General features: G+C 45.3%; 1 protein-coding gene across 3 annotated transcripts in view; it reads left to right on the forward strand.

Moving 5' to 3' along the window:
• The first annotated feature begins 440 nt into the window (after positions 1-440).
• LAMP2 (lysosomal associated membrane protein 2) overlaps positions 441-15,502 on the forward strand; it is a 54,193-nt gene continuing 39,131 nt past the window's right edge. For all 3 annotated transcript variants that reach the window (XM_049767590.1, XM_049767592.1, XM_049767591.1), the window contains exon 1: positions 441-634. In XM_049767590.1, the coding sequence (XP_049623547.1) occupies positions 571-634 (64 nt within the window). In that variant the 5' untranslated portion in view covers positions 441-570. The remainder of the gene's footprint in view (positions 635-15,502) is intronic.

Consider the following 15,502-nt stretch of genomic DNA (forward strand, 5'->3'; position numbering starts at 1 on the left):
AGACATGCTAACTCCCCCTCCCCATGTCTGTTTAAGCACCGTGAATAGCATAGGAGGCAACCTATGCTGGGAAACGAATTCTGGCTCTTCTACTTTTTTTTTTTCTTTTTGGGCCGTGCATAAAGCCGAGCTGCCTAGCAACCGTTTCCACTCCAACCGTCCAATTCTCTCGGAAAGGGACAAGTTTCGACGAACATCCCTTTTCTTTCCCCACCGCCGCCCCCACGCCCTCCCCCAAACTTCTCTCCGCCAGGGGGCCCTTAAAACTGACCGCCCGCGCGGTTCTCAGTGGCGAGGAAGACGGTGAACCAAAGAGCCAGGATGTGGTCAGCCCCGCCCACGGGGTGAGGTCACAGTTCTCGCCGCCTTCTAAAGCGCCGATTGGCTGGAATCAAGAACGAGCCCCGCCCCTAGTCTTATGACCCGCTCTGAAAAGGCGATTCCGGACTTTTCCTGCCCGTGGTCGCGGCTGGTTCGTCGTGTCGCCGCCCCACTGACCCTTTGCCGACTCGTGGCTCTTCTTGCAGCTGTCGCCGCCGCCGCCGCCGCCTCCGGCCGCTTTGAGAGATCATGGAGGGCTTCCGCCTCGCCGGGGCTCCAGGCTGGGTGCTCCTCCTGCTCGGCCTGAGTCTGGGTGAGTGAGTCGTCGAGCGGGGTCCCCGGGGCGGCCAGTCCCAAGTGGGGTTCCGAGTGGCGATCGCGAGCCGGGGGGCCGCGGGCCAAGCCCGGATCTCGGCCAAGGCCCGAGCCGAGAGCTGGCGTGGCCAAAGGGCCCGTGAGGTTCGAGTGGGGGGGCCGAGCGGGGAGCTGGCTCGGCCGCTTGGCAAGGGGGGGGCCGATGTGGGGGCCCGTCTCAGTGTGGGAGGCCGTTCCGGGGCGGCGGGGAGGCTCCCCGAGTCTTGCCCCAGAGCGGAGCGGAGTTGCTTGGAAGATGGTGGCGAAGTGGGGCGAGAGGACAGGGGCGGGGAGGCGGCAGAGTTGGGGTGACGGGGAGCCCCGAGTTGACGGGGTGGCCACAGCTGGACTCCCCAGGCGTGGTGCCTATGGGGTTCAAAGGCTTCAAGGGGGGGAGCGATTGGACCCGAGCAGAGGAAGGGTGTCGCTGTCCTGCGAGGTTTCCAGGGCGAAGGGACCCCAAGGGGGGAGCCTGGCAAATTGCCGGGCGACGAGCGAGCTTGGCTCCGATCTCTGGCCATTTCCAAAAGGCCCGAGTGAGCACTTGAGCAGGAGTAACCATCTGGTCGGGCCGTAGGTGTGGACATAATTCGGTTTCCGCCATAACCAGTTGCCGCTCGAGATCCTACAGCAAAAATCCAACTCAAGACAACAAAAACAAACAAAAAACAGTTGGGATTGTTTCCAATGTGAATTTGGGGCTAGGGGAGCCGAGTTCCATAAGCCTCCGAAGCTCCTACTATTCTATCATACAAGTGGACTATTTGGGGGGGCAGTAATTCACACTAGAGGGATTCAGTTATTACCCTGTTCCCCCCCCCAAAATAACTGCCTGGTCAGAGAGATGGCTCAAAGGGCTGGAACACAAGCGGAGCCCCAGATTCCACCCACCACCTGCATGATTCCCCCTGCTCCATAGGCTACAACCCCCTCACCCCACCAAAAAAAAAACAAACAAAAATAGATAAAAGGATGTTGCTGAATTGTGCTGAACAACCCCAAATTTTCTTCCCCGCATAAGCAATGGGTCCCAGATGACTTTATTATTAGAATATTAACAATTTTTGGCGATGCTTGAGAGCCTCAATCCAGGATCTCCCCATGCAAGGTCTTAAGCCCCCAGCAGCCTTCCTAATAACTTGAACGTCAGGAAGGTGAACTTTGCCCAAAAGGCCTCTTGCTGACCTGATTCATCCTGTGTTTGTTTCTCCCCACTGACTCTTGCTGTTTGGTTTATAATAAAAGGATTAAAGAAGACTGAACCAGGCTCAGGAGGAGAGAAACTGGATCTGATCGTGGACTCCAGTAGGCAGAGAGGAACACAGTTGACCAATTCCATTTCAGTCAAAATCAACACAGCTGAAGGGTGGAATCTCAACTCCGGGACTCTGGGCACTCTTGGGAAGCATTTTTGGGTTCTCCAAACTTTTTCCATTTGCTGCCTAGTGGAGAGAGATCAGTGGGGAAGCTTTTCTTTTTTATTATTATTATCTGACCCCTCCTAGGCCAGCTTCTGCCACAAGAAGGAATTCACCTCAAAATAGCAAACTGATGCTCACAAGGGTGAAGAAATCTTGCTTCTAGATAGCACTGGGGAAGGTTCTTGATGATTTAATCTTGTGATTCTCCAGGATCTATATTTTTGACTAGGGGCTGGAATCTGTCATCCAATATGTTTGTTTTCAGACCACTCCCCAGCAGTGCTCAGGGTTGCTACTTCCTCTGCTCAGGGATTTTTCCTGGAGGTACTTATGGGACCATCTAGGGATGCTAGGATCAAAACCCGTGCTGGGCAAGTGTCTTCCCCTCTGTACTTTCTCTCGCCAGCCCCCAAATCCAAATGGTTTCTGAATAATACATGACAAGTTTGCCAGAGGCTACATAATTTAGGGCCACCTCTCATCCCTTGACTCAGGGACCAAGGTTTAATCATTTCAAAGCTTTGTTTTCTAGCACAGCAACTTATGGAGAGCTCTAATTGACATCAAGCAAAATGCGACAGTTGTGACCCCAAAATATTTGCGAGCCCCTGCTTCTATTCCCGCCATCCACCCTGTGCCAGGCACTCTGCCCAGGCCTCTCCCGATTCGATTCAGGCTTTACTTAAGCCCAGTTGGAAGTGGGAACTCTGCCCAGAAGCACTTGGTGAGGGCCCAGCAACTCAGAGATGCTTGTTGACAAGCAAAAGGGCCTTATCAGGGAGCCTCTAGGAGCCATCCAACCAAGGCATCTGATAATCATTTGATAACCAACCAAGGCATCTGATAATGCCCTTTGGATGCCCATAACACTACCCAACCCTTGAAAATCTATTTAAAGGTGGCTTACTTGTTGGTTTGCAATTTATATATCCTTTCTTTGTACTTTGTTTGTTTTTTTTGATTGGGGGGCATACTAGGTAATGCTCAGGAATTAATTACACCTGGCTTTGCACTCAGGAATTATTTCTGGCACTGCTGAGGGGACCATATAGGATGCAGGGGATCAAATTCACATTGGTCATATGCAAGGTCATACATAAATGCCCCATTCACTCTACTATCGCTCTGTCCTCATGAGCATTTTTTAAATAGCTTTTGGGGTATTTTTTTTTTTTTACCAAAACTCATTCCAGAAAATAAGTAGGTGAAAGAAACACACAAAAGAAACCTGCTGCTTTGCCAGGTTATTGATTAGCATTAACTAGATTTCATCGTCTTGGGCAAGTTCCACAATTGATTCCCTCTACTTCTGAGTTCAGAAGAGAATTTAGAGAAGGATGAGTTTGCAAGGGGCCTCAGGTCAGAGTTATCTAAGGTACCAGGAGGAAATCAAAACTCAGCTCCAGAGCTGCCTCAGGGAGCAGGGAGCTTTAACAGCCTCTGGGCTCTTAGAATTTAGCAGGTTTTTCATTGCTTGAGTGGGTTTTACACAGATTTACTTATATCATGATGGCTACCAAGACTAGGATTAAAAAATAGTTTTTAAAATAACTGCTAAGAATTTTATGATTATTTTTGAACCTTACCTGGTGGTGCTCAGGCCTTTCTCCTAGCTCTGCTCACTCCTGGTGGAACTCTGGGGTTGGCTGTGTGTGTGCAAGGCAAGCTCTCTACCTACCTGCTGGACTTTTTCTCTCTGGTTCCCCCTGCTGGGAATTCTTTTTCCTGTTTTGGTTTTTGAACCACTCTGAAATTACTTTTTTTTTTGTCCATTAATCTTGATTTATTTTTTATTTCTTTATTTAAGCACCATGGTTTTCCTAAAAAAAAAACTGAAAACTGAGCTCCCAGATGATTCACCAATACCACTTCCTACTAAAGATATACCCTAGGAACACAAAAATGTAATACAAAAATGTCTCTTGCACTCCTCTGTTCACTGCAGCGCTATTTACAGTAGCCCGAATATGGAAACTACCAGGTGCCCAACAGCAGATGAGTGGCTAAAGAAACTGGTACATCTTGAGGGCTCAGGGTACCTTATGGGATGCTGGGGATTTTGGCCGTGTGCGGGTCTCTGGCCTTGCTGTGCCCAAGTCATGCTTGGAGTAGCCTTGAAGGAAGATGGGTCCTGAATGTATTGTCTGTCTCATTAGCATGCTTACTCTGCTATTTTCACTATCTAACTTTATAACTCTGACCTAGCACCACTGTTTTTTGAAAAAATTTCTATTTCCATATATATGTGTGTATATATATGTGTGTGTGTATATGTATATGTACTTTTTGGGGCTTTTTGGGGTCACACCCTGTGGCACTCAGGGGTTACTCCTGCCTCTGCACTCATAAATTACCCCCTGGCAGGCTCAGGGAACCATATGGGATGCCAGGATTCAAACCACCGTCTGTTCTGGATAGGCTGCATGTAAGGCAAACGCCTTACTGCTGTGCTATCTCTCTGGCCCCCAATATATTTTTAAAGTAGGTGCCTTAGTGGGTGGGAAAGATAGTACACTGTGTAGGATGTGGCCTTGATGCCATGTGGTGACTTGGGTTTTGTCCCCAGGAGCCCATATGGTCCCCAACACCCTGCCAGGAGTGATCCTTTAGCACCAAGCCCTCAAACAAAAAAAATAGTTCCTTTAGAGTAAATATACAAAAGAATTCTAGGAGTCTTATGGATAGTCCATTTAAACGGATATTAAATTATGCCAATATTTCAATAAATTAATAATGACACGAGGCCTTTCTGAAACAAAGCAGCTATCAAGAGAGGCATTATTGACAGCAAGAGTTGAAAATAGGTTCTTTACATCATTGTTTTCGTTGTTTTCTCACTCATGAATTTCACAATTCTGTGATCATTGTTGACTAGTAGAACTCATTTGGCATTTGACAGGACTTGTGCCTTACTTGATGGTGATTGGGGTACATTGTGGTACCAGGGCAATCTCTAGCCCTCAAGCCATCTCCTTGGCTCCCAGCCTTGGCATTTTCAATTGCAGGAGGTGGGGATATTTTCAGGATTTTTTTTAAGGTCAAAGTTAGTGTAAACCCACTTCTAAGTTCAGAAGAGGATTTGGTGGCATATTATGGGAACTGCAGATCTCAACTTTATTCATCAGTTAAAGCAGATTTTATTCAGAGGTACCAAGGAAGGAGAGGTTGAGAATGAGAGAGAGAGTAACACACTTGAAAACATGGCCCAGAGTATGAAAAGCCACATCTCAGGAGGGGAGAAAGCTGGCAACATATGCTCTGGGCACCATGTACTTAGACAACACATATGTGCTTGGGTCTCTGTTTTTTTTTCAAAGGTACCAGGAAGAAATAGCAAAATTCTTTGCTCTAAAACTTCCGTCCCGTCCCATTACAGCTATTTCTTCAGCAGGGAACCGAAGTAGTAAGTGTGGCCATATGAGAACCCCCCCCATTCCCTCCCATAATCCAATATTACAAATGTAAGTCACCCCCAACCTCCCTGCAGGGGTTAGACAAAGCATGGGAGCCAGTGGATAAATGGGGAAGTTCCCTTTTCTCCTGGAACTGCCATTTTTGTGGGAGATATCAGCCTGTCTGGGCTCTGGTTTCAGTGTTTGTGAAGGCCTGTGAAGCAACTGAAGCAGGAAGTAAAGACTCAATAAAAGGGGTGAGACACTGAGAACTCAGACCAGCCAGTGACAGCCTGTGGTGTGGAGAAGAGTGAATACTGTCTTTTCCCTAATCTATCTCTTAGGTCTGCTTATTTTTATTGTGGGACTAGTCCAGTTTCCATGATAGAGAAGAAAGTATCTTTCTTTTCTTGTTTTGTTTTTTCTTCCGGGTGAGGGGCATATCAGGTACTGCTCTGGGCTTACTTCTAGCTTTGTGTTCAGGTATCACTAGCCAGTTGTGGGAGTTGAACCCAGTGGGCTTGTGGGATTCCAACCACCCGAGGTCACTCACATACTCCTTAAGCCCTGTATTTGCTCTCCAGCTTGTGAAAACATCTTTTTGTTTGCTTGTTTTTGTTTTGGGGACACACCCAGTAACACTCAGAGTTTACTCCTGACTCTGCTCAGAAATCACTTCTGGCAGGATCGGGGGACCCTATGGGATGCCAGGGATCGAACCCAGGTCCATCCTGGGTCAACCACTTGCAAGGCAAACACCCTACTACTGTGCTATCACTCCGGCCCCTTGCAAAAGCATCTTCACCTCTGTGATTTCCCACAGCCTACTTTGCACACGGCCTAGGTTAATGCTCAATAACGCTTTTTTTTATTTTTGTTTTTTGGGGGGGTCACACCTTGTAATACTCAGAGGTTACTCTGTTTTTCCCTGTGCCCACGGATCATTCCTGGCAGGTTCAGGGGACTGTGTGGGATGCCAGAAATTGAAACTGGGTCGATCATGTGCAAGGTAAACACCTGCTGTACTATCTCTCTGGCCCTTTCAGTAAATTTTTTTATGGTGCCAGCCACTAAATCCTGGTGGCCTGACTGCCAGGCTCATGTGCCAGAGGACATGATAGCAAGCTGTACCAGCTTGATCCTTTCTCTGCTGTGAACTGCAAAGTTGAGTTTCACATGGAGTTTTGCATATATGTTTTTTAGGTTGCAATATAGGTCATTGTTAATTTAATACAATCTAATTTCACAGAACATTAGCATCTTACTAGTTACATGGTAGTGAAAGTTGATGTGGAAAATGAGGAACTTCTTGGTGAGGAGAAGGAAGTTTCCATGAACAGTCTGCCTTTTTTTTTTTTTTTTTTTTTTTGGATTTTGGGCCACACCCGGCATTGCTCAGGGGTTACTCCTGGCTGTCTGCTCAGAAATAGCTCCTGGCAGGCATGGGGGACCATATGGGACACCGGGATTTGAACCAACCACCCTTGGTCCTGGATCGGCTGCTTGAAAGATGCTGTGCCATCTCTCCGGGCCCCAGTCTGCCTATTTTTATTCATTGATATTTGGGGGAGGGGGGGCCCACTTGTGACAGCACTCAAGGTTTACTCCTGGGTTTGGCCAGGGATCATGCTTTTAGTGACCATGTATGGTGCCAAAGATTGAACCTGGGTCAGCTGTGAGCACCATTGTATATCTATCTTCCCAAACCCCAATCTTTTCTCTTTGGGAGCTGATAGAGGAAGTGTAGAGGTTTGTCTGTGGTATCACTTTAATCCATTTTATGAAATTGCTACCTTTTTGTTTTGGTTTTTGGACCAAGCCCAGAAGTGCTTAGGATTTACTCCTGGCTCTTTGCTCAGGAATCATTCCCGGCGACATATGTGTGGTGGCAGAGATTGAATTTAGGGCAGCTGCGTGCAAGGCAAGTGTCCTACTTATGCCCTCAACTACTTTTCTGTTGTTGCTTTTGTGTTTTGCCTTTTTTTTTTATTTTTTTTGCCCCCATCACTTTTTCCATAGCCTTTTGTTAAAATGGCTCCTGCTATATTAGAGACGCAAGAAAGAATAGGCTTACTGTCGTCCATTTTAGTCTTTGGTTTTCACCTGTGTTAGAATAATAGATTTCTCCCATGTTTCCTTGGAGCATGCCCTTCTTCCTCTATAACCTTGGATGGAATTCAGATAGCCATGTAGAACCTCGAAGCATTGGAGCAACTGTAAGTGATCCTTGGCCCAAAAATAAGTTCTTTCTTCCCTGCAGTTGCCGTAACTTTTTTTTTTTTTTTTTTGCTTTTGGGCCACACCCGGTGACACTCAGGAGTTACTCCTGGCTCTGCACTCAGAAATTGCTCCTGGCTTGGGGGACCATATGGGAAGCTAGGGGATAAAACCGAGGTCCATTCTAGCTTAGTGCATGCAAGGCAAATGCCCTACCGCTTGCGCCACTGCTTTGGCCCTGCTGTAACATTTTTAAGATTGTCATTTTTTTATTCAAGTGATCAGAGTGCCTCCAATCCCAAAGTATACTTTCTTTTTTTTTTTTTTTTTTTGGTTTTTGGGCCACACCCTGTGACGCTCAGGGCTATGCGCTCAGAAGTTGCTCCTGGCTTCTTGGGGGACCATATGGGACGCCGGGGGATCGAACCGCGGTCCGTCCTAGGCTAGCGCAGGCAAGGCAGACACCTTACCTCCAGCGCCACCGCGCGGCCCCCAAAGTATACTTTCTAGGCACTTCTGAGTCTCCCACTGTTGGTAGCAAGAAAATTCTGGAGGTTGCCCACGTGCTTCTCTGCAAATAGGCTCTTGCATTCACTAGAGAATGGAAATGTAATTTCCTTACCCATTTTCTGACCTTCAGAAGGTTTACATTTCAAGTCCCAATACTGTCTTTTTGAAGAGATTGATCTGAAGTTAAGAATGTCAACAGCTGAGAGCTCTGATCATACAGATTGTGGAATTGTAAATGAACTGTTAATGTTAATCTGATTTATTAACCTCTGGGAAAGCCTTTGCTAGAACCTATATGTGTTTTTTTTTTGTTTTTAGGTTTTTTTTTTTGTGGGGGTTGAGGTAGACGATTGGGCCACACCTGGCAGTGCTTCAAAGGTGATTTCTAGCTATGTGCAGCAGGGGTCAGTCGCTTTTCCAGGTGCCAGAAAAAGGCCATATGCTGTACTGTGGATGGAACTGAGGCCTGGGGTCTGCCACTTGCAAGGCCAAATGCCTTAATGCTCTCTATTGGCTCCAGCTTTTGTGCTTGTATGCATGTGTGTCTATGTATATGTGGGGAGTGGGAGGTTGGTACACAACTGACTATTATGTTCAGGACTTATTTCTGCCTCTATATTCAGGTATTCTTTCTGCTGGTGCTCAGGGGGTACTATATGGGTCTGGGGATCAAACCAGGGTCATCTCCATGCAAATTTGTGTGTACCTGTGTTTTTCTTGAACCACACTCGATGTTGTTCAGGTGTTAGTTCTGGTTCTGTACTCAGGAATCACTCTTTTGGTGCTCAGGAGCACCATATGGGATGCTGGCAATCAGGCTTGGTTTTGGCCCTATGCAAAAGCAAGTAGCCTATCGTGTTGGTTTTTTAACCCTTGGCTTAAATGTCATTCTGATTTGGTAAGTCCATAAATTAATAGTTAACAAAAAGTAGACATGTAGGACTGGAGCAATAGTATAGTGGATAGGGATATTTTGCATGTGGCCAACATGGGTTTGATTCCTGGCACCCTATATGGTTCCCCAAGATATGGTCCTGCCAAGAGTGATTCTTGAAAACAGAACCAGGAGTAACTCTTGAGCATTGCCAGGTGTGGCCCAGTTGCCCTCTTCCCCGTAAAAAAAAGAAGAGATCAAAGCAGACACAATATATATGGAAAAGTTAGATTCTCTGCCCTTATTTCTTAAAAAATCTTGTTTTGGTCAGACCCTGAGGTGCTCAGGGGTTATTACGTCTGCAGTCAAGAATGATCAAACTTGGTTTGGTCTTGTTCAAAGCCAGTGCCCTACCTGTGTACTATCACTTTGGCACCCGAAATGCTGTCCCTTTAGGTGTCTAGTTACTAGAAAGGAAGACTGTAAACTGGAATCCGAACTGCTGGCAAAGTTTTTTTTAGCATAGAAAGATTTACACACGTTCCAAAACAATTTCTAGAATTATACTCTTTAATTCTTAGCAAGATGAACTTGCTCAAAGATTCTCGTCTATAAGGTTGGACTGCATAACTTGATTTCTAGCTCTTGATTTCTTTTTTTTTTCTTTTTCCTTTTTTTCCTCTTTATTTTTTTTCTTTTTTTTTCTTTTTTTTTATTTAAACACCTTGATTACATACATGATTGTGTTTGGGTTTCAGTCATGTAAAGAACACCACCCATCACCAGTGCAACTTTCCCATCACCAATGTCCCAAGTCTCCCTCCTCCCCACCCGACCCCCGCCTGTACTCCAGACAGGCTCTCCATTTTCCTCATACATTCTCATTATTAGGACAGTTCAAAATGTAGTTATTTCTCTAACTAAACTCATCACTCTTTATGGTGAGCTTCCTGAGGTGAGCTGGAACTTCCAGCTCTTTTCTCTTTTGTGTCTGAAAATTATTATTACAAGGGTGTCTTTCATTTTTCTTAAAACCCATAGATGAGTGAGACCATTCTGCGTTTTTCTCTCTCTCTCTGACTTATTTCACTCAGCATAATAGAATCCGTGTACATCCATGTATAGGAAAATTTCATGACTTCATCTCTCCTGACAGCTGCATAATATTCCATTGTGTATATGTACCACAGTTTCTTTAGCCATTCATCTGCTCTTGATTTCTTAACTCCAGGGCTATAAACCTCATTATACTGACTCTTAGTTTTAAAAAAAAGCTTTTTTTTAAACTTTAAAGTTTTTAAAGTTTAAAAAAACTTGTTTTTGCAATAGCACAGATATAGGGCGTTTGCCTTGCATGCAGCCAACCCTGGAAGGACCCCAATTTGATTCCCGGCATCCCATATGGTCCCCTGAACCTGTTAGGAGTAACTTTTAAGCACAGAGCCAAAAGTAACCCCTTAGCGCTGCCAGGTGTGACACCCACCAAAAAATAAATAAATAAACAATGAAAAAAACTTGGTTTTTCGGGGTCTGGAGCAATAGTACAGTAGATAGGTGCCTGCTTTGCATGTGACCAAACTAGGTTTAAACCCAATATTCCATACGGTTCCCTGAGTGCCAAGCCAGGAGTAACCCCTGAGCACCACCAGGTGTGGCCCCCAAAACAAAAAAAGATTTTGTTTTACCACAAATATATCATCCTCCATCTTATTTATACTTACCTATTTTTTCAGCTATGTTTTGAGTCAGATGGATGTTGAAAAATATAGATAGACACTGTTTTCAGAATTTCGGGGTTGGGGAATGAATTTCGAATTCTTAACCTAAAAATGACCTTCAGTTTTTGTTTTGGGACCACACCCTTCAGTGCTAAGGGGCTTCTCCTAGCAATGTACTTGGGAACCTGGCGGTGCCTGGGATCCTGCTCAAACCTCCCAAAAGGCAGGACAAGTGCAGGAGCCCTTAGCAATAGATCTCCAGGCCCCTAAATGACCTTTTGGAGACAAGATCAAGAAGGCTGAGTTTGGGAAAGTTGTTTTTGTTTTGAGGAGGACACCCTCAGTGGCTCTGCTTGCAGGGTTTACCACTTGTGCTCCAGGTACCTTAGGGGGTGCTGGGGATTGAACTAGTTCAGCCACATGCAAGGCAAGTGCCCTACCTGCAGTACTCTCTCTCCAGCTCCCACCAAATAGAAGTTTTGAAACCTGTCCTTTTTATTTTCTTGTGAGCATAAAATCTCAGCTTGCTAATGACAAAATCTAGAACATATTTTGTTTCTCTAATTGAGTCTGTTTGTTTGTTTGGGGGCCACAGCCTGGCAAAACTCAAGAGCTTCTGGCTGTAGAAGGGTCTGGATACATTTATAGCACCAAAAAGTCTCTCTCTAGCCCTAGCTGTATGCTTTTTATATTACTAGAGCCTTTGAAGCAAACTGAGTGGGTTATTCTAAAATTTAAATCTAAATTAAATTTTAAAATTTAAATTTAAATTAAAGCTAGGGCTGCAGAGATACTACAGTGGGTATGGCACTTGCCTTCCACACAGCAAATTGGGATTCTATCTGTGGCATTCCAGGTGATCCTGAGCACCAACAGGGGTGTCACTGAGGGCAGAGCCAGGAGTAAGTCCCAAGTGTTGCTGGGTGTGGCCCCAAAACCAAGAAAAAAAGTGACATAGCAATAAGATGAAAATAACTCTCTAGAGACTTGATGCCTAAGCAGAAATACTTCAACCATATCTTATTGGGGAAAACCATTATTCCTCACTTGAAATCATCTCCATATTTATGAAGGTGAAAATAGACCTAGGAATGAGGGAGTACCCAAGGGAAATTGATCCATTAGTGGCTTTTGTTTTAGTTTTTGGGCCACATGATGTGATGCTCAGGGTTTACCTCTAGCTGTCCACTCAGGAATTACTCTTTAGTGATGCTCTGGGGGTCCATATGGATGCTGGGAATCACACCCCAGTTGGTAATGTGTAAGGCAAGCACCCTACCCACTATACTATCACTCCAGAGCTTAAATGATGGATGGGCTTTTCCAGTGAGATTAGCCGTTTTGTAGGTCTTGATTGCAGGCTCTTTTACCTTGATATAAATCCCATTGCTATTTGTTGAGACTCTAATAGATGTTTGGCACTACCAGGAAGGAGAGATTCACCCATGGCATCCAGGGTGGATGACATTCATAAAGAAGACACAGCTAGAGGAGTAGCACAGATAAGATCTGGGCCTGGAGAGATATTACTGCAGGTAGGGCACTTGCCTTGCATGTGGCTGAACTGGATTCAATCCCAAGCACTTTGTAAGGTGCCTGGAGCACAAGTGGTAAACCCCGCAAGCAATGCCACTGAGGGTGCCGCCTCAAAACAAAAACAACTTACCCAAACTCAGCCTTCTTGATTTTGTCTCCAAAAGGCCATTTTGGGGCCTGGAGATCTATTGCTAAGGGTTCCTGCACTTGTCCTGCCTTTTGAGAGGTTTGAGCAAGATCCCAGGCACCGCCAGGTACCTAAGCACACTGCTAGGAGAAGCCCCTTAGCACTGAAGGGTATGGTCTCCCACAAAAAACTGAAGGTCATTTGTAGTTTCTTTGAAAACTTTGTACTATTTGAATTCTATACTATCTCTTCTGCCTTCAAATGGGACCAGAATTTTTTCCCTCTTACCTGGGATCCGTTTAAGTAGAAAATAATTTTAGAGGGTTGGTGGGATAGTCCAGGAGTTAAGGCCTTGCATATAGCTGACCTTGGTTTGATTCTTGGCACTGCATATGTTCCCTGAGCACAAGCAATTAGAGATCTAGTAATAACTCCAAGCACTGCCAGGTGTGGCCCATGTCCCCAAAATCAAAATCAAAATCTTGAAAAAACTTTAATAACATGAGATATATATATATATACATATATATATATAAATTTGATCCTTCCATTCCATTTATAGATATATACACCACAAACACTCATTTGTGTCGGTGGCTATCCATTTCTACTGGAATCAAACTAGAAACAGTCCAAATACCCATTAATTACCCATTAACAGTTTGTAGAGGATGATGGCATATTGGGAATGGTGATAGCTCAGAGGGTCACAGCATATTCTTGGCATGCAGGAGATTGTCTGCAATGCACCCCTAGCCTTGTATGGTTCCCCCCACACCTGCCATGGATCTAGATGCACCTGGTGTATGTGGCTTGAAAATAGTACAGTATGTCACACAAAACTGTAACAAGTGAATTTTGAGCCTAGATTGGGGAAAAAAATTGAATAGAGAAGCCCAGGAGAGTGACCAGTCATGGGAGGAAAATCATAACTGGAAAAGGAGTAGGGAAGCAAGGTGGGGCTTTAGGAGTATATGGAATTTCCGATGTCATCTTTGTTTTGTTTTGGGGCCACACCCAGAAGTGCTCAGAGCTTACTCCTGGCTCTCTGCTCAAGATTTACTCCTAGCTCTGCTCTTAGGGATTACTCCTACTAGGATCTGGGGACCCTATGGGATGCTGTGGACTGAACCTGTTCTATCACTCTGACTCCTAGAAACTCAATGGTGACACAGAAAATAATCTACACCAGGTTAGGGAGATACAACAGGTTCAGGAACTTCTACCACAAGCTATCTGCAAGCAGGCAAAGGGTGCCAGAAGGCAGGTAAGCTAGTTTGTACAACTGAAACCAGAAGAAGTCTCTCAAAGTCTTTATTGGGAAGAGTGGGACCACAATCCAGAGGTACTCACTACCCAGGAGGAACAGACACATACAAAGAATTATCCTGAATAAAAGAAGAACTGGTTACCCCTACAACTCTGCACTTAGGGATCACTTGTGGGGTGGCTCCTGAGAACAAATGGGGTGCCAGGAATTGAACCCAGGTCAGCCACGTGTAAGGCAAATACCCTATCCACTGTACTATCACTGTACAGTTTTTAAGGAAATAGAGACCGGATGCTTAGTTTGCGATTTCTGGCTATTCCTGAGCTCGACTTTCAGTTAAAATAGAGAAAGTAGATTGTGAATCTTCCTGAACAATAGAGCAGCCTCGGGGTTCAGATGGAATTGAGGATGTATGTATTTGGGTCCCATGGAACTGGTTGAACCAGATTAAAGGGTGTGTCCTGGGAAAATTGTGAGAGGGCGTTTGAAAGACTAGGATGGAAAAGGCTAGGATGGACCTAGATTATGGATGCCTTTGAAAGTTAAAGGCTAGAGAATGTAAACTTAATATGCGAATTGGGGGCCAATAAAAGTTTGGATATCTGAAGGTATCCTGGGAAGAAGAGGTATTTAAGGACCATTAACCTCGCAGCATTTCCAGGGGCAGCTAGAAGGCGGCTGTAGTAATTTAGGATGGGTGTTGGGGGCATGGATTGGGACTACAAACAAAAGAGACAAGTGGATTTAAGAGCGAATTTGAAAGGCTGGAGCCATAGACTGGTAAGGTCTTGCCCCCAGCTTCAATCTCCAGCATCAGGGGGTCCCCTGAATTCCACCAGGAAGGGCTTCTGAATGTAAAGTTCAGGGGTAAGCCATGAGTTCACCACCACTACCAAAACAAAAAGACTGCAGCTGAGACAAGGGAAAGCTTTCGAGTGAGAGAGGCTGAGAAGAGAGACCAATTCGGAGGAAGGAAAGAAAGAATGAATTTGAGTTTAGGAATTGCTGAGTTTTGGACAAAGGTGCTTGAGGAAAAAGTCTGTGGGCTGTGAGGATGACAGTGGATGGGAAAGAGGCACTTGCGTAGAAAGGCAGCTTCTCCAGGACTCAGGAGCAGTTTGAAGGGACTGTAGAAAATGTGCTTGATACTTGGGCCAGTCTCAGTTGTCCTTTTGAGGTTGGCTTAGCTGGTGGGATTTGATGATTTAACAGAATGATAAATTAGAATTTTATTCTGACATTCATCTTTGTAATTAAGTGTCCCTAGCATCCCACTTTGATTTTTGGAGGCCACACTTGACGATGCTCAGGGGTTACTCCTGGCTTTGCACTCAGGAATTATTCCAGACCGAGCGCAGTGGGCATATGGGATGCCAGAAGTCAAACCCAAACTCAAGTTGGCTATATGCAAGGCAAGCGCTCTTCCCACTGTAGTATCTCTTCAGCCCCTCAAGGGTCTTGTTTTAACCTTTGGCAGTGGTGCCTGGGATTGACCCCTGATTTTCACATAGAAGGCACACTGCTCATCCACAGATCCACATCTCCTCCAACACCCCCTTCTTCCCTTTCACTGACCCTTTTCTAAAATGTATTTTCTTTTCTTTTGTAGCCATACATGGCAATTGGATTTCCCCTGGTTCTGTACTCAGGAAGTACTCCTGAGTACTTTTTGGGGGGTCCAAACATGATGCCAGGGATTGAACTGAGGTTGGCCACGTGCAAGGCAGGCACTCTACCCACTGTTTTATGAGTCCAGTCCCCA

This window comes from Suncus etruscus, chromosome X, assembly GCF_024139225.1.
Source record: "Suncus etruscus isolate mSunEtr1 chromosome X, mSunEtr1.pri.cur, whole genome shotgun sequence".
NCBI lineage: Eukaryota > Metazoa > Chordata > Mammalia > Eulipotyphla > Soricidae > Suncus > Suncus etruscus.